A 23,483-nucleotide genomic window follows, 5' to 3' on the forward strand; every position below is an offset into this window, starting at 1 on the left:
TTCTAAGTTACAGCCTAAGCATGAACGCAGATAGAAAAATGCCGTTCTATGTATTCAATTATTTTTCTGGTGAAAACTCGATTCTATTATTTTTATCATTTGTAGTTGTAATTATTGTTTTTGTTAAGCTGTCTTAATTGGTGGCTGTTGTTACCCAGCAGATGGAAACGGAGTTCTTAGCAAAGTCCAGGGGCCGAGGTATTTATGTAAATAACATGTAAATGACCTGCAGCAGCATGAGTGCCCGCTAGGTGCCGATAAAGTAGTGTGAGAAAGTTTCTTCTGAAACTGCTCAGTTGTTTACAGCTGCTCAGCTGACAGAGTAACTCCTCCTGAGAGGAGTTCGAAGACAACAAAGGCAATTTTAGCCTTTTAATGACCTGGGGAGGTAGCGAGGGACGGTTTTATCCAGCTCTCTGGTTGAGGAGATTTGTCAAGGTGACCCAGGAGGCTGGTGTCAGCAAGGACTATGATAGTGGTTCGTGTTTCCAGTCCTATACTCTACCTCAGCTTTGCTCTGTAGTTGAAAACTTGGACAAATGAACAGTAGACTAGATTTGGTATTGAGAATATTCCTCTAGATTTTATTTCAAATTTTCAACCCAAATATAAGTCCTCCAAAATGCTGCCTGTTAAAAGCAGCTCACAGTAAGGTAGCTCATTGGGCGTTGGTTTGCTCTTCTAGGATGACCAGTACTTACACATCCTGTAAAAATAAATAAAGATAGAACTGCATGGTTGTTAATGCATTGCAGACCAGCTTTGTATTTTCCACTAGCTTTCTACAACCACCCTGTAAATGGAAGGCATTTCTTTTGCTTTTTGAGTTTTGGGGACTTTTGCAGCAGCTGAGTGTACTTCTCTGAAGATTTCCCAAGGTATGCTCTCTTTGAGCAATTTGTTTTCTCCATTGGCAAATGGCTGCCTAGCCAAGATTCAGTTTGTGAAATACAGGTGGTGGTTTTCTTGGTTTTGACGCTTTGACTTTTTAGTCTCACAAATATATTTTCTGGGGCTATGTAGACTATATTTTAAATGCAGATGTACCAGGAAAGCTGAAAAAAATTTGAAACGTTTATGAAGACACTAGTCTTTTGTCTAATACAGAGAGATGGGCAAGTAAAATTGGGTTGCTGCTGTGCTGCACCTGTTCTTAATATTTTCCTTGAATCTTCCCTAGTTACATATCATTTATAGCATCTCTGGAGCACTTGATCCTCGCTTCAGCTGCAGTGCACCTGACCGTTACGCAACCACACAGACACCTTATTTACATCCCCTCCAAAAGTTAGTGTTACTCTGAGAAAAGACTAACTTCTTGGGAGCTATAGAAATCTGTAGCCCGCACTTGGAAAGGTACTTATGCACATGACTAACTTGAAACACATGGATAATCCTATTAAAATCAGTGGGACTACTTACGCATTTTAAGGTAGGCACCTGCTTAAGTACCTTGGTAATTCAGAATCTGTAAGAGCAGCAGAGACTGAGTGAATTCCAGACCTAGAAAACTAGGAGAAATGCCAGACTCCACGAGACCTGAGACAGCACAAACAGCGGCACCAGTTAGAACCATTAGCTGGCTAGGAATGGAATTCAGCTGTGCTTTGGAAAAGCTGGTATGTCTTAGGGTCATTGAGTCTTATTGTTTGCTAATTTGTGCAGCATTTCACTGCAGAACTGAAGCGGCCATGTGGCACAGCAAAGGATGTCTCTCAACTTTACAGCATGCAGGAGCTGTGAAGTCCACATGGCATAAATACTATGCATGTAACGTAGGATGAGAAGGCGGTGTGAGACTTTTGTGTAATGAAGGCGCATCCTACGGGCAAGTGAGCAATAAAACCACCACATAAAGCTGTGCAGTAGCAAAGCCAGCAATAAAAATGTGTTTCCTGCAGGGTCCTTGACATTCCAATTACAGTAAGCTAGCTTAGCTGTAAACACCGCTACATGGAAAAAAGCTAAATAAAATAACACAATAAATTATGTTGCAGGAAGCATGAAGATTCTGTGTATGATGCCAGAACCTTTCCTTACTTAGCAGTGGGATGGGCTCTTAGTATTTTCTGGTCAGTGCTTTTTTGTTTCTGATAAGGAAATTGCTGAACTAGACTTCCCAGGAATTTTCATCCTCTAGCAACAAAATACTGCTCCAGGCATCAGCAAAACCTTGCAGCAGCAGTTGCCAAATAAGAGCATCTGACATAAGTCTGGAAGTACCAAAACGTAGCTAATGATACTGCATGTGCACGCTGACTTCAGTGTCATTGCATTGCTGTGCTGGCTGACATAACGGCACAGCACGGGGCTGCAGGGTCAGATGGAGAGAGACTTCTGAATTCTCCTGCAGACACTCGTGCCTGTTTGCATTGTTAACAACACTTCTTTGAAGTATTTGCAGCAGATCAACATTTGTACTGATCAGAGGTTTTCAGATTTGGTGATTCAGGTGTAGGGACTTCAGTTCTTTACTGACTTCTTAATGTTATCACTAAAAGCGTATAGTACATGAGACAGATCTGTGATTATATAGTTGGGGAAAAATATGCTGTTGACAAATTAAACCATATTTCAGGGCTTTGTTGAGAAAGTTTAGTTTGTGTGAACAGAGATCACAGTGGAGTGATAGGGAAGAATGGCATATAGTTTTCTCAACAGGGTATCTAGGATAGCTTTAAAGTTGATCTGTGCTACTAAGACTGACATATGAAAAATAGCATTGCATGTAATTCTGTTGACAAAATTATGCGTGCACAGTAGGCCCAAAAGACAGGGAATCAGTCAGACACAGATGTTTACATTGGTAAACAGATTTCTGTGAAGTAACAAAAACAGTTTACCATATCTAAACAGCAAAGTGATCAATGGTGAACTCACAGGTGGATGTCCCTGATTTCTGTGCAGCAGAGCACAGCGCTGGGCACATGCACATACGTAAGGTTGGCCAGGAAAGACAAAGCCATTACTCTTGTTACTGCAGGTGGTTGTTTCAGTAGGCTGGTAAAAAGCAAACAGAATTAGTTTACCATACATACATTTCATTGAATCATAGAATCATTTAGTTTGGAAAAGACCTCTAGGATCCTCAAGCTCAACCACTAACCCAGCACTGCCAAGTCCACCACTAAATCATGTCCCTGAGCACCTCATCGAGATGTCTTTAAATACCTCCACGGATGGTGACTCCACCACTTCCCTTGACAGCCTGTTCCAATGCTTGGCAACCCTTTCAGTGAAGAAATTTTTCCTAATATCCAATCTAAACCTCCCCAGATGCAGCTCGAGATCGCTTTGTCTTGTCCGATCACTAGTGAACTGGGAGAAGAGACCGACCCCCCCCTCGCTACAACCTCCTTTCAGGCAGCTGCAGAGAGCGAGAAGGGCTCCCCTCAGCCTCGCCTCCTCCAGGCTAAACCCCCCCAGCTCCCTCAGCCGCCCCCCAGCACACTTGTGCTCCAGACCCTGCCCCAGCCCCGCTGCCCTTCTCTGGACACGCTCCAGCCCCTCCAGGGCCTTCTTGTCCCGAGGGGCCCAAAACTGAGCCCAACATTCGAGGTGGGGCCTCCCCAGTGCCGAGCACAGGGGCCCCATCCCTGCCCGGCTCCTGCTGGCCACACCAGGGCTGACACAAGCCCGGGGGCTGGTGGCCTCCTTGGCCACCCGGGCACTGCCGGCTCATGCCCAGCCGGCTGTCAGCCAGCACCCCCAGGGCCTTCTCCACTGGGCGCTTTCCAGCCCCTCTGCCCCAGGCCTGGAGCGTTGTCTGGGGTTGGTGTGACCCAAGGGCAGGACCCGGCACTGAGCTTTGTTGAACCTCCTACAGTTGGCCTTAGCCCATCATCCAGCCTGTCCAGGTCCCTCTGCAGAAGAAATGTTCAGGTGGATTGTATGGTGGAAAATGTGCTTAATTCTGCTACTAAATGGCATAATGTCTTTGAATAAAAACAGGGAGGTAGGAGACCTTGTATCTCATTGACCTCAGTAATAATCTCATTGATCTCAGTTCCCTCAGTAACAGCTATAGGCTATGGTTAATGAGCATATTTGGCTAGTTGTGTGTGCTGCAGGAAAACAGCAGTCTAGAGCCTCTGGAAGAAATAAGGGAGGTGAAAACTCCCTTGAATTCAGAACAAGAAGAAATGGCCCAGCACATAGCTTATTTTAATGTGCCAAAGTAAATTAATCTATCCGCAAAAATTCCCCTTAAAAAAAAAAAAAGCCTTTGCATCCAAACTTAAAACCAGGGAGGCAGGGGATGGGGAGAAATGGCTGAGAGTTTCTGAGAAGAGAGCTGAGTAGTAGCTTTTTCACACCATCAGCTATCTTGCATTTCACAGGCTTAAAATGCATTTGAATATAATGGAAGCAACAATATTTCTGTGAATGACCAACTGTACAGCGCTCCAAAGAGCTTGCCTGTTTAGCTAAAATTGATCACCTTTCAGGAAATATCTAGACGATGTCTGTGTTTATGCACACATGTGGCAGTTTTTGTTCCTTTCAAAGCACTTTAAAATAATTTTGCAGTGCTACTATGGGGTAAATTAATATTTTTCTTAGTTTATAGACAAACGGACCTTGGTCTAAACCTGATGGTATTGCTGAAAACAAATCTGCATTATTTCTACTTGTAGCTATTCTTGAGTATGAACTCTGTGGCTATAGAGGAATAGGACAGAAATTAGGTGAACCATTTCATAGTTAGTTTTGTGCATGTGGTAGTTTTGAACTTGAAGGTGGTGCGCTGACCTGTGGGAGAATGAAAATCATTTAGGTTGGAAAAGACCTTTCAGATCATCGAGTCCAACTGTAAACCTAACACTGCCACCTCCACCAAATGAATACGTGAGGTATTACAGGTTAAGTTATAATGCTGCTCTAGCAGTCATAGACAGTTCGATGTCTCACTTCGTTATTTCTTTCAAGGAGTTAGAATAAGAAACTGCTCACCTCCAGAGATCGTTTTATCCTGCGTACATGTTTAGCTTTAAGTTTAATAGACTTAAGGCTTGATAAACTAAGAAAATAGCAGGTTATAGATCTAGAGACCTTTCACTAGGAACAAATGTCCCGATGCCATCATCCCGTGACTAGACTTCAGAGTCAAATGGCAGGAACAGAATTGCACAGAGAAAGGTCTGAGCGCTAACTTACAGGAGTTACCCCCCACCTTTTCTGAAAAGCTATCTATTGAATATGGAATAAATTCTTTGTTATTAACAGAAGTGGAGGCAATTTTTTTTAGCTTGAATAAGTGAATTTGTCAATGTTCCTGGATACAGGAGTAAGATGGGAGCATATACTACCACACAGATGTACGCTTTTTTTTTTTGAGAGGGCGCCTTTATGTGCCTGTATTTTGCACAAAGATTGCAAAGTACAGAGAACAGAAAACTAGTTGCCTTAGTTCTAATTAGTAATAATAATTAAAAAATAAAAATAAGTAATTAAAATAATTTTATTTTGTTGCAATGGTACATTATGCATCCTCAATATTTTTCTGCAGTCTTTCTCTTTTGCTTCTTATAGAAAAAATCTAAAGCAGTTCATAACTGACTATAAGTTTATTTCAAATTTGAGTGAAGAAAATTAAGATTTCATTTACTTCTTGAAGCATTTGATTACTTAAATCTTGAGTAATGTTTTCTCAGAAATCTCTAGGAATTCATAGCTGTCCTCTTGGTTTTATTGGCAGCTGTGCTTCAATCCCAATTTAAACCCAAGTTTTTGGGTTTTTTGTAAGATTTTATTTTTCAAAATTATTTTTGAATTACAGAATTTTGGCTCTCTGTCTCTGTTAGAATGGATAGACTTGAATAGCACCTGAGTTTATTTTTTTATAATTGAAGGAAAGTTTAAAAAAAGGGTACAGAAGCTTTTATATGTACTTTTTTTTTCTTGTCTGGTGTGTTATAATAATGCAGTGGTGTAATCCCAACTCCAGGTACTGCGCAGACTACTTCAGGAGGACAAGTAGAATACAGACCTCTGTCTGGAATTTGCTACATGGCATGGTATCATTTCATTGGCCTTATCTGGACTAGTGAATTCATTCTTGCCTGTCAGCAAATGACAATTGCTGGGGCAGTGGTTGCGTGTTACTTCAACAGGTGAGTGCAGAATTGCCCCCATGTAGTTTGGGGGATTTTCCAGCATTTCTGGGTAAAATAGTCTCAGATAGACTGCAATTTATGTCAATATCTTGGAATCCAATTTAATATAAAATGATGTTGCTTGTTGCGAGATCTTGAATAAGATTTTTCAGTGTGTGTGTTATTAATGTGGCTCACCCCTACTGCTGGAGTTACCGGGTCAAACTGAGCCTTGCTACAAGCCAGTAGAGCTCAACCGACCCGCTGAAATTGCCATTCAGAAGGCACAGGCTGCATTTGACCCTTTTCCAGGAGACTGCATTAGCTCCAAATGGAGATGCAATATGTAGCTTCTCGGTAATTTCATGTACTCATAGGCAGTTTGACCTCCTGCTAAGTGTTCATCCCCGCTCTGGGTTTCCATTTGTTCTGGCTGCATAAGTGCCTACTCTGCTACTCTTCTTTTCATTCTGTGCAGATATTTTCAGTTAACTGTAAATGTTTTAACAGTACTGTTAAGAATTTAGGGATGTGTAAACAAACTTTCTTGAATTTTGTACGACCCTGAAATGTAAACGTGGAAGGCCTGAGGAAAAATCTCCGCTCTTCATGATTTATACTGGTTTTTAGGTTTGCAATATTGTAAAACAAAATTAAGAGTTTCATGCACTGGGAGCAGTGTTATCTTGTCATTGCGGGGGAAGTTTTAAATCTCACAGTACACTGTTGAGTTTTTTGACAATGAAGAGAGTAGTATCCTGAAAACATATTTCCTCGTAAGTATTTTATGAGCTCTCTCACCCGCATTGCTCTGTTCCTCTGCACTCAGTGATGAGATTTTCCAATCTGTGAAAAACTCTGGTATTTTAAGGCATTTCTTCAATTTGTAGTAGAGGAATATGGTGATAGTCTCAATTATCTGATCTGCAGCGTGACGCAGCTTCACGCTACTATTTTACATGCCATGATAGGACCTGAAAAGAGAGGAGCTCACATTTTGTACGTCATCTCCTTTTTCCTATAGAAGCTCTAAACACAAGTACCTAGCATGGCTCTCTGGTTGTGTGGGTAATGGGCTGCCCATTTCTTCGAAGTAAATTTATGTATCTCAAGCTTTAGCAATCAATTCAGCTTTAGCAGCTGAATGTTAAGGCACTAAGTGTTCATTTAAATTGGTTTCTTGACAAAGCACAGGAAAGAGAAGCAGTTTTGCTGACTTAGTTGTGCGCTGCAGTGCATTTTGGTACGATAGACTGTCTAAATGCCCAGGGCAAAGGCACTGTCCGTACCTTCTTTACACAGAGCAGGGAAGCACCTGTAGAAACCGCTGTGATGACATTTACTGCTCTGTTAGGGTCTTCTGCTTTCCAGCTATTTTTTACTGCTGCAGGAACTTGCCACAGAATAGAGAAGGTTCCTGCACCCAATTGCACTGAAATAATTTGGTACCCCCTCTGTCGAGCCCTCCACTTGCTTGCCAGGTGACATGTACTGTGTTGAGAGAGTTGTGCTTGGAAGAGGAAATGCAGTTTTATTGCGGTGGTGATCCCTCTTCCTGGCCTTTAGGCTGTCAGCACCGATCTGCAGAGACACAGAGCAGTGCAGGAACGGGGAGAGGATGGTTAGCTGCAAGAGCAGTCGCACCATCACGGGCAAGGGTTATCTCAAGCTGTTCCAGCAATTCTGAGCTTGTCTGTTGTGTGTTTTTAATGTATTCCCTGGGGCAGCATCATAAAGGCATGTCACAAGAGTTTGTTTATGATACCTCACAGAGAAGCTTTCTTCTTGGCTTGTAAGTGCTCCGAGGAAATGGCACGGCCTTTCCCTGCGGAAATCTCCTTCCACAGCACATGCAGCAACGTGCTGCACGGCCAGCAGCCACAGTGGAGTTGCAAATGGGGAGGGCAGCAGGTCGTTTTCACTGGATTAGCTTTACAGGTGACATATGTTTGACCTGTAGTACCACTACTGAAAGTGGATTTTGCCTTCTTTTATTTCAGATGAAACATGAATATGTGAAAGATTTTAGTAATTTAATAAAATAGAACTTTTTTGCTTAATGATTACTTTTTAAGACTTGTGAGAAGGGCTCAGTCTTTTAAAAAACCTTCTTTGATACTATTGCTGCTTTGCATGAGGGTTTATTTTTATCTTAGTGTGCTTAGGTGTTACGTGCGTATTTACCTTTTCAGTGAGTTGAGGCTTTTCCTGTCTCTGGAATTAAAGTACGGTAACCTCACCCATGTCACAGGCATCACCGTCCTGTCCATGTTTGAGCCTATTCAGTAACTCCAGTACATGTACAACACTGCACTGCACAGGGTTGAAATTAAGGAAGTATATAAGCATTTGCAGGATTGGGGGTTTCCACCTGACTCTAAGGTGTTCAGCACCACAACTTCTGATAGATCAGTGAGAGGTGAAATACATATATCTCCCAGTAAGTCAAAAATCCAGGTTTATGGATTTGCACTGAAGTCGCTAGGAGATGAACTAGGACCAAATTTTTAAAGGATTCCTCTTATCTTTTCAAATACATCTGCAATATTTATAAACATCCTTTGCCCTACTTACATACTTGACCTAACCCGTGTAAAAAAGCCATCAGCATGTACGTAGTGAGGCCTGTCCCTTGTGGTTTTGAGAGCAGGTAAAAGGGCAGTTGCACGTACAGTCTGTGTGTTCTCTGTTAGTCTGATAGCCTCTTTTATTACAAATCTTGTCTTTTATTGTATTTGTTTAAAAACTGAGATTCATATCTACATATATGATTCATTCCTTAACACTTCTGAAGTATTTTACACTAAATCTCTTTCTAGGCAGTCTGTGAAACAGATGAGGCAGGATTGAAGAAAACTATAAGTGCAGCTCTGAAAAGGACAGGCTTTTAAAGAAATGCTTTCTTCCCCCCCTTTCAAATGTCCACATCTTTTGGGTGTGTCAAGATTACATTTTTCTTCACACAAAAAAAAAAGGTTTTAAAATGAAAGCTGAGATGCACGTGTGATCATTTGATTCAAGGAACTCAGTGTTAAGAAAGAGATCAAGTGTCACAGAGCTCACAAGGAAACAAAGACAATTGGCAGCACCGAAGAAAGAAAATGATTAAAAGATGATGTGGTATTGAGTACAGGTTCACAGGGTTTTGGAATAGTAGTGTTCTGTGTCAATCAAACAATCCCGTGGTAACATAAAATAGGAAAAGCAAAGAGGAAAAACAAACCTTGGCCCCACCTGCTCTTGTTACCAGTTCTATCAGGCAGATTCCTGTTTTTCCCTGATAGCTTGTGTGCATGCAGTGAAGTCTGCATGCAGAGAATTCACTGCACAGGATTAACTGCCCACAAAACCGTATGCACATGGCTGACCGTATGCTTGTGCTAAAGTCAGGATTCCAGCCATGTAATGTACAAAGCTGGGTGAAACTTCATCCTTAGGGGTATTTAGGTAGAGATGGATGATTGAACCCATCTTGAGGTTGTTTAGAGTCACAAGCATCACCTGTTGTCGTGTTTAGGTAGTCCATTTTCCTGTGTTTCCTACCCTGAGCCAGAATTACAATGAAAATCTGTTATTTTTCTAATCTGTTCGGAAGCAAAGCAAGAAACCTTGTCAGACCCTGTTATTGTGAGAATTCCTTTGCCAGGAAAAGGTGTGGAAAAGCATCCAAATGTGTAGAAATTTATCTAAACTAAACTTCAAATTTTGACATTCCTGCTCATTAATCAGTCCTGTTAAAAATATCAAAATCCTTCATTTTTCTCTTCAGTAGCAAGTAAATTATTAACACAAGACTAAACTTTGTCCTTTCTGTATTTCCTACCTTTGGTTAACATTTAACTTACAGAAACTTAATCTTTTATATTCTGAGATCTGACTGAGACTGTCATATGTAGGGTAGTGTACAAGGGAAAAGGAAACAGTGGTACTGTATGGGTAGAATAACTCACCTATATTGTGGCCTATGTGTTTCTAACACAGAAACCTGATGACTTTAAAAAAAAACAAAACCCAACCCTGCCTTATTCAGTATAAAATTCCACTGTCCCCCAAGCTGTTCCCCTAGTTGTATGACCAAAAATAAGAAATGCAGCAATTGCTTTGCTGGAATTTCCTATTTAAAATAATGTGGTATATTCACATATTTAAATACAACTTCTCAGCTCCAAAGTATTTAGTGATTTGAATGAACTGCAGCAATACCTTCAGGATTCTTGCAGCACTGTGATGCCTATCTTGATGCAGCGTGTATGATTTAAATCCTTGCTGAAGTGAGGATTTAATAAAAATATATTTGTAGAGCTTTTTAGCCCCAACCAGTCACTCTCTTACCACTGCCTTTTTATTTTTTAGTTTCTTGTGCAAATTATTAATTTTTCAAGGTAACAGAGATTTTGAAGGAATCATGACCATAGGACATAGTATTTGTGCTATAAGGTCTGATCTTTACTTAACTACTTGGTCAAACTGCTGCTGGTTCTGTTGCCTAAGTAAATTTTTCAGGGTTAGGCAAATTGCTTAGGAGTTGCTTTATCGGAAGACTATTTATGGCTATTAATCAGTGGGGTTTTTAAATCCTCTGAAACATTTTTAAAGGTGTTTATAGTGTTAATCTAATTTTCTAATTTTTTTTACAGCATTTGAAAAGGGAGTGTGGGAGTGGCTTTAAGATCATTTTCTCGTTTTCATATAAATTATTGAGAGCTGTGTCGTACTACTCCCTGTAAATGATTGACATTAAACTGACCTTTATAAAGGAACCAAGAAAATAAAATTTGCATTTAGGCCAATTTTTTGTCTTTGCTTTTCAATTTTGGGAAACGCATTATTTTTCCAAAACAATATGGGTTAGCATGCAGTAGAAATACTTATAATTCTAAACATATTGTGTGATACTCCTTTTTTGTGTATTCCATTTTAAAACAAATTCTGTTCAGTGGAAAAAAAAAAGTATTAATTACCTGAACAAAATTTAAACCAAAATTCAACCAAATTGCAAGAATAAAAGCAGATAGTACTTCTCAATTTTACACGTGAGAGCTTGTGACATTTCTTCTGGTTTCAATTTACCACTAAAGCAGAAATAGTGGATTCATTCCTTCAGACTAAAATCTTGTAGAAACAACAGTCAAATAAAAGATTGCAGAGAAGAAGAGAAGTGACAGAAACTGGAGAGAGGTGTTCAAGGAAGTATTCTCAGCTGTTGTTCACTTCTGGTATTTTCCATTGTAGGTTTTTTCTAGATATTTTTCCATTACTGAACACATCAAACAGTCATTGCTTAAGAATTAAACTAATCCAATAAAAGTTATAAACTTGGCTGCTTTCCTTTGGGCTAAGGTGAACGTTCAGATGAAGTCAATAGGAAAACTGGAGTTGTTCAAGTGGGAAAGGAGGCACCAGCTTGATTCTTTAAATTTGCAAATACTGAGAAGATACAATGTATATCTTCTTAAATAAGTTTCTAAAACATTTTAAAATTGTTTGTTTTCCTTTCTAGAAATAAAAACAGCCCACCACCTCACCCAGTCCTGTCTTCCATATCAGTTCTTTTTTGCTATCATCTAGGAACTGCTGTAAAAGGCTCCTTTCTAATCACATTTCTGAGAATACCAAGGATTGTTCTCTTGTACCTTCATAATATCTTAAAACAAAAGGTAGGTATATACTTTTGTAACACTATGAAAATAGTAGTTAAAAGGTGAGATTCATGGAAAAACAATGTGAAGAATATCCTTCTTGCTTAAAAATGGATGATACGATGTGGATTTTATATTTGATCCCATTTTCTTCATTAAGAAAGCTTTTTCCATGTGCTTCCTTTTTTTTCTCTCAACTCAGCTATATTTAAAAGCAGGGAACACCAACATCAAAAGCCGTCTTTATTTAGTGTTTATATATAAAGGGTTTTATGAAACATAAAGCAAAAATTTGGCAGAATGCTCTATTTAAAATTTTTGCATCATAAATTTTGAAAAGGTAAGTAGGAACATTATTGTTGCATGTGAAACATCTTACAGAAAAGATTTCCTCTGCCTTGTAATATGAGTTTATAGAAAGAACGTATGATATAAGAACTATTCCAGAGATTTGTGTAGGATCCAAACCACATCTTTTAAGATATATAAAAAATATAGCTGGGCTGTTTTGATTGTTGCTTGCCTTCTTTCTGTCGTTCATGCGTCTCTGCATCCCATCTTCTGCTGGAAACACACCACTGCAGTACGTTCTGGCACTTTGGCACGGAGAGAGGGCTGTCATGACTGCACAGCTCCGATTTTAGAGGAAAATTTAGGCAAAGTTTTTAAAAGTAAGTCTTTTCCTCTAGAGTTTACCCTGGCCTTGAAGCATGTTATGTATAGTTATGACAGGGTATTTACACTGACCGTCCCTGGTACCTGTGGGCATGTGTGTGGGGTATAGTTTGTGAATGCTTAAATAAAAGCCCCTCATAATAAGATACTTGAAAGTCGTGTAAGTGTCTGGGTTTATGTCACTTTCATATGAAAGCCTTGGTTATAAAGCTTGGCAAGTTGGGTCAACTAAGAACTTCGTTTAAAGATGATAGGTGGGATGAGTTGTGCTAAAAAGAAGACAGTATTTTCTGCCTCTAGAGGAAGCAGAATAAGTGGACTTGTTGGGTACGTGGTTTTGTAATCTGAATAGCTGTAGAAGATTTCACTAGCAAAGAAAAATGATTTGCGTGTGACCAGCTCCTTTTGGTCCAGTTGCCAGGCATTCAGCTGAGGGTGTGACATAGCCATAGCTGTACCTGCTCCTAAAGAGGCTATAGAGTGCTCAGGCCAGCTCGTGTCCCCAGTCCACAGAAGGATCCCCTCACAAAGTAACCTTGCTCCTTCCCATGGGAGAAAGGACAGGCTGTGGCCCCTTTCCATGGAGGCTCTTTCCGTAGAGGCCAGAGCAGTGGTACTCAAGGGTGGAGAAGTGATGCTGCATTCTTGCAGAGCTCCCCCAGACTTTGTCACCCTTGCAAAAAATGATGCTGTTTTCTGTGAACAGGAGGAAAAGTCAGGGATCTACAGGCTTGCTGGTAAATTCACAGATGTTTCCTACATAGCAGTCTTCAAGCACAATCAAATAGGAGATCGTAGCTGAAGTTGCAGAGCAGAGCTTTGCTCTAGGTTTTTAATAAACAGTACTTGCTTAGGTTAATACTGCTTTAGTAAAATCATCTGCCCAGCAATACGCAGCAAGATTACAGTATTTCTCTGCTGTCAGGAGTTTGCATGTACAGTCGCCATTTAAAGGAATTATTCATGGAGTATTTCCAAGAACTTCTTCGGAAAAAAGTTAGGAGGTTCTTGGTTTCTGCATGAACAACGGTAGTTGTGGAGACCTGAGGTTTTCATATAGTGACTGGAAGATCTTTGCTTTCCAAAACAAAACAAAAACATTCTGACCTCTGGAAAAATAAGGTTAAAAAGACACAAGTATCACTGAACTGAATTTCCTTTTGCTGAGAAAAACAGCCAGTTAAATTTGGAAGGCTACCATGGCTACCAGGATGTCTTTTAGTTTTCGTGCTTGGTAAAATCTTTTTATGATAAACAGTTCTGAGCTTCTGATGTGATGTGGGGGGGTGTGTGGACAAACACTAAGCTTTTCTGCTCTGTTTTTAGTCTGAAATTAATGTAGATCAATGCTCTATGAATGGTCTGTTCTAAAATGTCCTAAAAAATGAATGTATGCTCTGAGTCAATACACACACACACGCATATAAGTCCTTCTGCCCATTCTTTTATTTTTGTTCATTAGGATAGCAGTCATTTCAGAACTGTGAAGGTTTTTTGATAAACACAAAAGTTAAAAATCTGTCTATGTACTCCCTGATCACTGCAAAGTACTGTAAGGGTTACTGCCTTGCCTGCCTGTTTTGTTCTCCAAGCAGCTGTTAGCTCACAAAGCTGCTTGCAGCACTTTTTTTCTTTTCCCAGAGAAGAATCTTCCATCCACAGGAAGAAAAGAAAGATGCTCAACTCATCAGTCATTAATACTGAAAGGTCTGAATTTAAAAGTTCCTATAATCCAAACAGAAATACCTGCTGTCTAAGTGAATGCTCTATTAGTAGAGTCAGTCTCCTGTAAAGCAAGTTTTTCGAACATGGCAATTTTGTTTGAGTATAATTCTCTGTCCAGTAACCACACATTTCATTTTATTGCAGGAGAGTGCATGTGCAAAGTGCCTGTTCAAGTGCTGTTTCTGCTGGTTTTGGTGCCAGGAAAGTTGCTTAAGATACTTTAACCAGGTACACTGTTATCTCTTCGTCACTCAACCATCTGCATACCTAGTCTAGAAACCGTGTGTGTATGCTAGCTCCATTTAGCATGACTGAAGCAACATCCAGTGCGTGCAAGCCAAAGTTTCCTGCTGACCACCTAAACTAAACAAACATAAAAAGTCTTCAGGTGTAGATGGAAGTTGTTGCAAAGTAACAGGGAATTGGCAAACATGCAAGGTGCAGGATTTTAGGAAACTCGTTAATACAGCTTGAGATAGCCCTTTCAGAGGGCCACTTGCTGTTTCTGAAGGTAGGAAGACTTCACATTTTGTTGAGTTGTGCAAGACAGACTACTGAAGTGCGGAGGGTCCAGGTGGGAGGAAGCAATGAAGAAGTAAGAAACCCACCTGGAGATGTGTCATTAAACTAGATACAGTATCGTCCACCTGAAAGACCTGAATAAAGATAATTGAACTCCTGGCCGATTTCCATTATCAATAGATCTGAGAATACAATCCATTATGAAAAAGCCAGATGATATAATATTCTCTTTCTTTGAAAGACATCTTTGTTTTGTTAGCAGTTTTGTTTCAGAAGTGTTTTTACTGGAAATGGATTGTTTCTGACATGCAGCAGTTTTTCAGATACTTGACTCCTACTTTTTCCGTCCTGATCCTTTTCTCCAACTGTTTTCCAGCTCTATATACATCATTGTAAATAGTTAATTTTTCTGTCAGTCCCCTTTTGTTATCTCTGGTGTCTGTGGTATTCTTAATGTGAAAGGGAATCAAATGTTCATGCTGATTCCTAACTCTCTGACTGTTGTGTTCTTTGTTCTCGTTGCTGAGGGCAGTGGTGAAGTAAACAAGACAATTCAGATAAAGGGTCTGACTTCTCCTCTAAAGTAGGTGCATAAATTAAGCTTAATCTTGGACAACTACGAAGAGAAAGTTTTTCACTTAGTTCAGCCTAGATTAAATACTTGTGCAGTGAAATCTCTGGTTCTAGACGATGGATTTTCCAGACTTACATTTTTTAGGTAGATCTTCTGGTCACTGACTTGGTGAGGAATCTCAGAGTTCGTTTTGACTCCAGGCTTTCCGTTTGTAGTCACCCTTTCCCCTTGGCTTCCTGCCTTTCAGAGAGATACCCAGCATCCTAGTGTTTACTTTCTCCAGCTGTTGTATGCTATGTTTGTTAAAAGAATAATTAATTACTGTAATGTTCTTCCTTTTGTTTCAGAAGGCTGTATTGTAGCTCTTGCTCCCTTAAAAGATTTCCTGTTTCCTAACCTATTGTAGGCAAATTTCTGTTTTTATATGAGTTGTGGTTTTTAACCTAATGATCATAATACTGTGTTTGCTGTTAGATAATTGTCTGTTTGAACATCTTTTTTGGCAAAGATGATGGTGTTCCACGTGCTCCAAATCTAGGGCAAATTGAGGTTAGGAGTGAAGAAAATCAAGAACACGCTATAAGATTTTAATAGAAATTTTATCTGTATGAAGGGGTAACATTGATCTCAGATTACTGCATTTCATAGAGTAATTAATGTATCTAATTGGCTTTTTCTTTCATTCCTATAACAAATCTGTTCAAGCCTATTTCTTCACTTTTGTAAAACCTATGGCCAAATGTAGAAAAGAAAATAAGGGGGGGGAAGACAAGTCTGCAGTTTTAAGCAGCTTAGCATATGGCTTGATTAATAGAAGTACTGAACTCTGAAGAGCTCTTACTGAGATCAGTGAAAGCTGCTGGGTACAGCCTTGAAATTTTACTTAGGTGTTGAAGATGGACTTGAGAGTAGGACTTGGGAGGGGTTAAAAATTGCTTATACCTGTGTTTAACATTTTGTAAGTATTTTTTAGTTCAGATTTTGGTTTTTGTGTGAGTTGAAATTACTGAAATGGGGAACAGCTGTTACAAAAGTTGGTCCAAAGCTCATTTCCCTAGTATATTTTCACCCTTTATTCCAGTATTACTTTCACTATAGCAATAAGCATATAATTACCTGAAACTCTTTCTCAAAAAAAAAAGCCTTCCCCATCACTTCTGCACTATTTTCTTCAACCTGTTATATTGCTTAGATGATTTAAATTCTTTCTGGTCCTTCATTGACAAGTTTAATCAGGATTAAATGGAGCCCATTGTTTTTTCTCTGGGGAACTTGCAGATGAGAAACAGGTGCTGGAGGAAGTAACACCGGTGATCGAGTGTGAGCTTCTTTCTTCCCACGCAGCATCAACCAAGTGCTCTGTTATGTTATCAGAGATTACTTTTCAGGCTGAGGTGCCATCCTTCAGGTGGGATTTCACACTGACTTCGATAGTTGTGTGCATCCCTGAAGTGACTCGTTCTCTGCAGGCTCAGCTAAGTTTTGGTGAGCTCTCCTGGAACTTAACTGAACCAGGGCTAAAAAGGTATCCTGTCATCTTCCCATCATGACAGAGCGCTGCGCTAGACCCTGGCAGTTGCCATATTTCCAGTGGCGGTTATTGGAGGAGGGCTAATGTAAACCCAGCAGATTGCAATGTGGATAATTACGTTCTGCCTTCCTAAATTTCTCTTGGATTTGCAACTGGATCCTGTGCTAAACTGTGGTGTAGCGTTGCTATGTGCTGTTAAACAGTTCACTCCTTAAGCTGTTCCATTTCAGTCATGGGCAAAGTGATTCATGTGTGTGTATAATCCATTAGTAACAATTGTAAAGCACTCTGGGTTCTATCTGGATGAAAAGTGCTTTGTGACTATAAAGTCATTATCCTTACTTGACAGTTCTGTTTGCCAACACTTGTTAGAATTACCACAGATTTTTCATCTTCTGGCTCTGATGGTTTCAGTATGTTCCAGATAAACATATCCAATCATCTCAAGTAGAATCTGGGAGATTGAAATTTCTCTTCCGTAAAAAGAATACACTGTTTTTTTAATGTGGTTTGGGAGCTACAAGGTCTGTCTGTCTCCTGCTTTCTTAAATTGTAGTGGCAGTCTTAACTTTTGATACATCAAAGCACTTGCTTTTTTCTTTCCTTTACAGCCTTGTTGCAGTGTCTTTTTTTTTTTTTTTTAAACAATATATCTATTTCAGGATAGTTTTGCTTTTCCATGTCTGCGTTGGGTTCCTCTGCAGCCAGTTGGCAAGCGACTGCTCCAAAGCACAGCACATGGATTTCTGAAGGAGTTGCTGAGCAGTATGTGGTTTCTCTATTTTCACCAGCGCAGTTACTTGCAGCGTAGCCTTCCGGGCCCTGCAGTAGCCATTACTGAAGCCGGCAGCATGTTAGTCTGCATTTGCTGGTGCTGAGACCTTTCGCTGCTGCTGAAAGCCAGCAATTGGCTAGTGTAAAAACCCAGAAGCAAGCAAGTCTGTCTAATAGTTGTACACCCATGGCAGTTGGTTGTCTCTTAAATTTTGGGTGGAAGCCTATCAGGAGGTTACAGTTAAATGCCTTGTGGAGAAGTGACCTAGATAAAACCAAAATTCGTGCATGCTAATGTAAGTAGAGTTCTCCTCTGTGCTGCCAAATACATTGTGCCTCACTCCATCAAGTACTTCTTTTTCCTCCCAAAAACAATACTGCATTTTAAAGTTACTGGCAAAATTGCTTCAAGACGTTAAGCTCAATTTTCAATCATCTTGAAAAATACAGTTGGCTAAAGTGCTCATCTTCAGTGAAATTGTATTTTAAATATGTTTATTTTCCCTTTAGAAGCTTTATGTACACGATAACAGGAAATAAAATTCCTTAGGTCTTTACTTGCTCTGTAGGGTGAACCATGTAGGGGACTGAGATAAGCAAGGCTGACTAATTCTTGCTTTGATACTTTTCTCCTCTCCCCTGTTCCCCTAGAGAGAGAGAGGGAAAGAAAATAAAAGGCAGTAAAGCGAGTGACCAAAAATTCGGTGCTTTTAAGCAGACCAATTTATGAACAGCTCTCTGGAAATGTTCAGTTTGGTTTTATTTCGGAAATCCCAGGTGGAAGCGTTGTCACACTAACTGCAGAAGCCACTGTAAGCAACTCCAGTAATGATGTAATCATGATGCAATGGGTACTTAAAGCAGGATCCTTGTGGTCCGACGCCTGTAGTCGAAATGGAGCTCAGGAGCAGTGGTGTGATGCTGCAGGAAAGGACACCCAGCTACCCTCCAAGGGGAAAGTTGTGCAGGTCCTACCCGCTGGGTGACAGCCATGGAGGGAGTAGATGGCACACAGAGTAGGAAGCAAGAAAAGCTGAAGGACAGGATTTTCTCCAGTAAGTCCAGACTGCAAATATATGGTGGAATGGGAATAAAGGAAAGCTGTGCTTCTTGAACTGCTTGGGAAAAGTTGGGAGGCAATTGAAGGGTTTCCTACACGTGGTAACTAGCCTAAGAATCAAAAATAACAATTTCTGTATTAGCCATGTGCTTAGAGGTTGGAAGTCGGGGAGGAGAATATTCTCCATATGTTTGTCAACCACAGGACATAGCCTTTAGTTAGCAAGGCTGCAGGAAGGGCAGATTCAGCCCTGGAAGGTGTGAGGTTAAATACTTGCACCAGAAAGGGGGCTAAATGCCATTGTATGAGTGGCTGCTTAGGTGATCAGGCTTTTCTCACGGGGCAGGACTGGAATATCCTGGTGTGTCTACTTTGACAAATGAAGGATAAGAGCAAGTCTGTTAGCAGTCTACGAATATATCAAGAAGAGAAACAGCAGGGAGGGATAAAAGCCAAGACAAGATCAGCAGAAGAATGAGTAGATGTAAACTGTTCATGAGTAAACATTGTCTGGAAGTTGGAAGAAGGTTCCTAAGGACCAGAGGGACATCTGTCTGGAATTGCTCCAAAAGTAAGGGCTGGGAGAGGGAAAAGCCCTAAGTAGTTTTAAGAGGGAGCTTTCCACTTAAAAGAAGAAATCATGTAATGTGCTAATCTGAAATAGCCAGGGACTGGAGCAGCTGAAAGTTCCTTCCAGTCTTACATGTCCTCATCTCTTCAGTGGGGCCTCACAGGCCCACGTTGCTCTCATTTCCCACCGCTGTCCAAGAGACACGATACAGCTTTCTCACCGGGTCACTAACTGCTGTCCCGCAGCCACAGAAATGTCATTGCCTCTTGCTACCACTGGATTTAGTTTTCTGAGGGGATTCCAGTGGCAGTTCTGACTCTTGCAAGCTAAGACACTTAAAAGTCCAGCCTGAGCTGTGTGCCGTTGCACTGGGTGTAGCTAACCGGGGCAGCCCCCGAGGGGGTTGGCAGCAACAAGATCAGATCAGGCTGAAAATACCAACAGAGCAGAAAAAGCTGAAGTGGGATGTGAGACCAGCATGTCTCCTGCTTCTTTTTTAAGAAGATTCTGTTGCTATGGCAATCCTCTCTCCCCCAAGCTCATTTTATTAAAGCAAGGCCTAGAATGGAGGGCTGAATTCAGCTGTTACACAAAGTAGCAATTATTCTCAACAATTGGGGAACTTATGGCCTGGATCTGAGCCACAGCGCCTTTCTCATGAAACTAGCAGGTCAATTTTTCCAAGACCCTTGACATTCTGTGTTGTGAGGCACAGAAGGATGTATTCTTTAAATAGGTTTTTTTGCATACTGTGGTATTTGGAAATATGTAAACATTCACATTCCGTATTTATTCATCCTGACACTGAGAAACTAGTGTCTAGTTCCCAGGCTCCAAGCCAGAGGAGGCTTGTGTCCTTCACAAAGGTGGTGATACAGCACCAACTTGCTGGTGCAAGGATAAAGACTGTTCACTCTCTCCCACTCTTTCCGATCAATAGTATGCCGTCGATGCCGTTATTACTTGCGTGTCACCGTAGCAGAGGCTACTGTTGTAAAACATCAATTCATTAAACAAATAAAAATGTAATAGTTATATTGGGCCAGACTGAATCTCCACCTAGCTCAGTGTCCCATCTCCAGCAGTGGCTGTGAGTGAACACTAAGGTAGAACAAGTGTGTATTTCCCTGTCCTCGTGCTGTTTCTGAATCTGTTTTCAGCCTAGGGACTTCTTTAGCCGGGTATTTTTTCTGGGTGTTTAATAACTCTCAGTGGATTCCTTTTCCCTGACCTTTCCCAGCCTCCCTTGAGCTCCTGCGAACTTTTAGCAGCTAAAGCATCCTTTGTCCAGCAGTTCACAGCTTACAGACTTACAGCGAGAAGAAATACCATCTGGTTTCAAATTTGGCTCCTTCTACTTCATATGGTCCTCCCCCTGCCTAGTCTTTGAAAGAAACAGCCATCTAACCCCACCTGCCCTCTCCGCATTTCTCATGATTTTGTAGCCCTCTTACTGCATCCCCCTTCAGTCATCTCTTTTCCAGACAGAAGAGCCTGGTGTGCTCAGTTGTTCCCCAGACAGAAGACATTCCATACCTTTTGGATCATTCCTGCTGCCCTTCTCTCAAACATTTTCAAGTCCACTAATAAAGCTTTTGTGCCTGGGAAAAGAGCATACATTCTGTAGACAAACACGTTTAAATAACCTGCTTCTAAATGATAGCAGGTTCTCAACTGACCATGGTCTACCATCTTAGCCTTTGCAACTATCTTGTCTTTGAAAGCGATTGGGTTGTCCCACATACCCTGCAACTGGAAAGTTAATGGGATGTCTAAGCTTCTTAGTCCAAAAATTGTTAATAGCTCGCGTGTTAGGTGTTCTGTGGTGGGTAAGGGTGAGAAATCATTTGAGCTCATTTCTGTGCAACCCTGAGTTTCGTGGAAACATGTATTTGCTTAAATGTTAGACATGTACTTTGTTAGTGAGAACGTGTGGATTTCTGTGTGGCTGGGTGGGATCAGGGGATGGGGTCTGTATGGGGAAGCTTGAGAATTGTGAGGGAAGTGCATGGAGCCACAGCCTAGGCTGAACAAGAAACCCTCCAAATATTTTTTTTTTCCTCAGAAATGTAGTTTTAGCTGAAAGGTGGAGATCACTTGGCGAAGCTGTCAGCTTGTACTAGTAACATTCTTACTTCACCTACGTCAATGACTAGTTTTGTAGCCTTCAGCAGTTCATTTCTGTGCCTCTCTTATTCCTTCTGTAATGTTGGATTATTACCTGGCTGCCTTTCTTGTTTGGCTGTTATGACTAGTTGATACTTACATGATTCGTTGAAGCTGTAGTTGTTATAAATGCCATTTTTTATCAACTGGATTGTAGCATGACAAGTCCCTGTGCAGGTAGTATTCAGTCTCCAGCATTGTTTTCAGTCTTTCCAGGATAACTCTTCTAGTTAATAAATATCAGAAATTCTTTTCGTTGCACATTCCTGGGATACCGAAGTGGCTAATTCAAGAGTGCAAACAAATGGTTATTTATTTTAAGTTTGGAAACAATGTTTGTACAAGTGCACGTGCATTTTCAACATTCTTTTTAATTTTTAAAGCAGGATGGGTTTTGCTATTTATAATGAATACGGAATCTCTCTTTAATTTATTGGCAAAAGCTATACTGACCTCACCAGATCAGGATCTGCTCCGTGGATTTAGTTCTTACGGGGCAGAATCAAACTTAGAAAACCCATTTCTACTTTGTGTCTCCATTTCCTGTCTGTTAATGGGAATGATGGAACAGACTTCACTCACAGCAAGCTATAAAGATAGGTCTGTCCACGTTTGAAATACGCAGTGACAGCTACAGATGGAAGCAGACAGAGAGGGAGCTTGCGTTGAGGCCATCTACCCTACACCTGCGTCCTGGGGAGGCAGCAGCCCGGCGAGGCCGGCGCTGGCCTCACCAGCTCTCCTGCCGCCGCATCCTGGGCCGCTGTGCTGTGGGCGAGCTGGCGGGCCGTCGGGTGTCCTCGCCTGGGGTGGCAGCAGGCCGCTTGCAAACCTGCCGGGTGGAGTGAGGCGGGTGGGACGAGGATGCTTCTCTTTCAGGGGTGCAGGCAACCGAGAAGGCAAAGGTACTGTGGTCAGTGCCGGACCGAGCAAAGGGTACAGCGCTCTGCCGGGCCTGTTACAGCGCTCCCCGGGGAAAGGAGCAGCGTCGGGGTAAATGGAAGTTAGCACAGAAAGCATTTTTTCCTATTTAGGAATGAAGCGAACTTGCTTGTTTAAACAGATTTTTATGCAGACACTCTACGTGTTTCTGTAGAGTTCAGTGGAGTCTTTGATTTTTCTTAGAGTAGGCAATAAATCCATGGTCTTCATTTATACTTTTTCCATCTATGGATGTATTTGCTACTAAGCAAGTACAGCATTTACAGCATGTCACATTTACTCCTTTTTTGCTTACTATAAGAGAAAAAAAATTTCCTTTGTCATATATAAAATAAATAATATCCACAATAAAGAGACAAAGGAGCTCTGAGGACATTTACTTTCTTTCTTTCTGTGTAATATTTTAAGATAATGACAATATAGCTTTTCTGCTCTACAGTATGTTACAGAAATTGCTATGGGGTAAAACTGGACTCTGCAGAAATAAATTTTCTCTGCCTTCAGATATCCGAAGCTATCTGACATTTTGATTTAACGGGGGAGAAATATTTTGAACAGGATTTTTGAACAGGAAGCATTTTGCAGTAGGCCGGTATAATTCACTTTCAGGAAAGCGTTTGGTTTTGGTTTTTTTTTTTCCTTCACTTCCAGGTGAAGCAGAAAGTAATCTAAGCACCAAGTACATGTTGTGGTGTGTAAACTCCTTCCGCACAGTAATCCCTTGCACACTGTGGTTCCTACTGACCATTACCAGATGTAACTAGTGCTTTGTGGCATAATCCACCCTCTAATATTTTGAGTAAAGGGAACTTACTCGTAAGACTTGCTGGTAAAGTTCAGCGTACATTTCAGGTATCTTGAGCGCTGTTTTTCTTAGCTGATGCTTTGGACACAGTTTTAAAACCTGTTGAGGAGTTCCATGAATGGGACATACATGGCAAGTTAGCCAGAAGTGCTGAAATAATCCAGGCCACGAAGGTAAATATTCTGTCCTTCCCACCTGTCTTGGCCAGTTTCCGCAAAGAAATCTTGCAACGTTCTCAATACGTGAAAAAACTGTGAGGGCCCTACTGTTTGTTGAAGTTCTGGTGAGGGGGGTTTGTGAGATAACACTCTTTGATCGTAGTCCAGGATCCTTTAGCTGTTCTTTTCCAGTCATTTTCACATTTGGTTTCATCTTTCATGAAGAGGTTTATTTTACAGCTGTAG

The 23,483-nt window shown here is 40.9% G+C and overlaps 1 protein-coding gene and 1 long non-coding RNA gene across 9 annotated transcripts in view; one reads left to right on the top strand and one right to left on the bottom strand.

Moving 5' to 3' along the window:
• The window catches only part of SLC44A3 (solute carrier family 44 member 3), a 111,957-nt gene that overhangs the window by 83,823 nt on the left and 4,651 nt on the right, over positions 1-23,483 (top strand). For 7 of the 8 annotated variants that reach the window (XR_010373492.1, XR_010373491.1, XR_010373495.1 and 4 more), the window contains 3 exons: positions 5,948-6,113; positions 11,596-11,752; positions 14,279-14,362. Coding sequence is in view for 1 of the 8 variants with exons in the window: in XM_064455539.1 (XP_064311609.1) it covers positions 5,948-6,113; positions 11,596-11,752; positions 14,279-14,362 (407 nt within the window). In the remaining 7 variants the exon portion in view is untranslated. The remainder of the gene's footprint in view (positions 1-5,947; positions 6,114-11,595; positions 11,753-14,278; positions 14,363-23,483) is intronic. The other variant, XR_010373490.1, reaches the window with a different exon arrangement.
• On the bottom strand, positions 563-21,608 carry LOC135313980 (uncharacterized). The gene is made up of 4 exons (XR_010373497.1): positions 21,433-21,608; positions 20,703-20,767; positions 2,881-3,000; positions 563-706 (listed from the first exon to the last, which is right to left on the bottom strand). It is a non-coding gene; the product is annotated as an uncharacterized LOC135313980 (long non-coding RNA).

The sequence above is a fragment of the Phalacrocorax carbo genome, chromosome 6 (assembly GCF_963921805.1).
Source record: "Phalacrocorax carbo chromosome 6, bPhaCar2.1, whole genome shotgun sequence".
NCBI classification, from domain to species: Eukaryota; Metazoa; Chordata; class Aves; order Suliformes; family Phalacrocoracidae; genus Phalacrocorax; species Phalacrocorax carbo.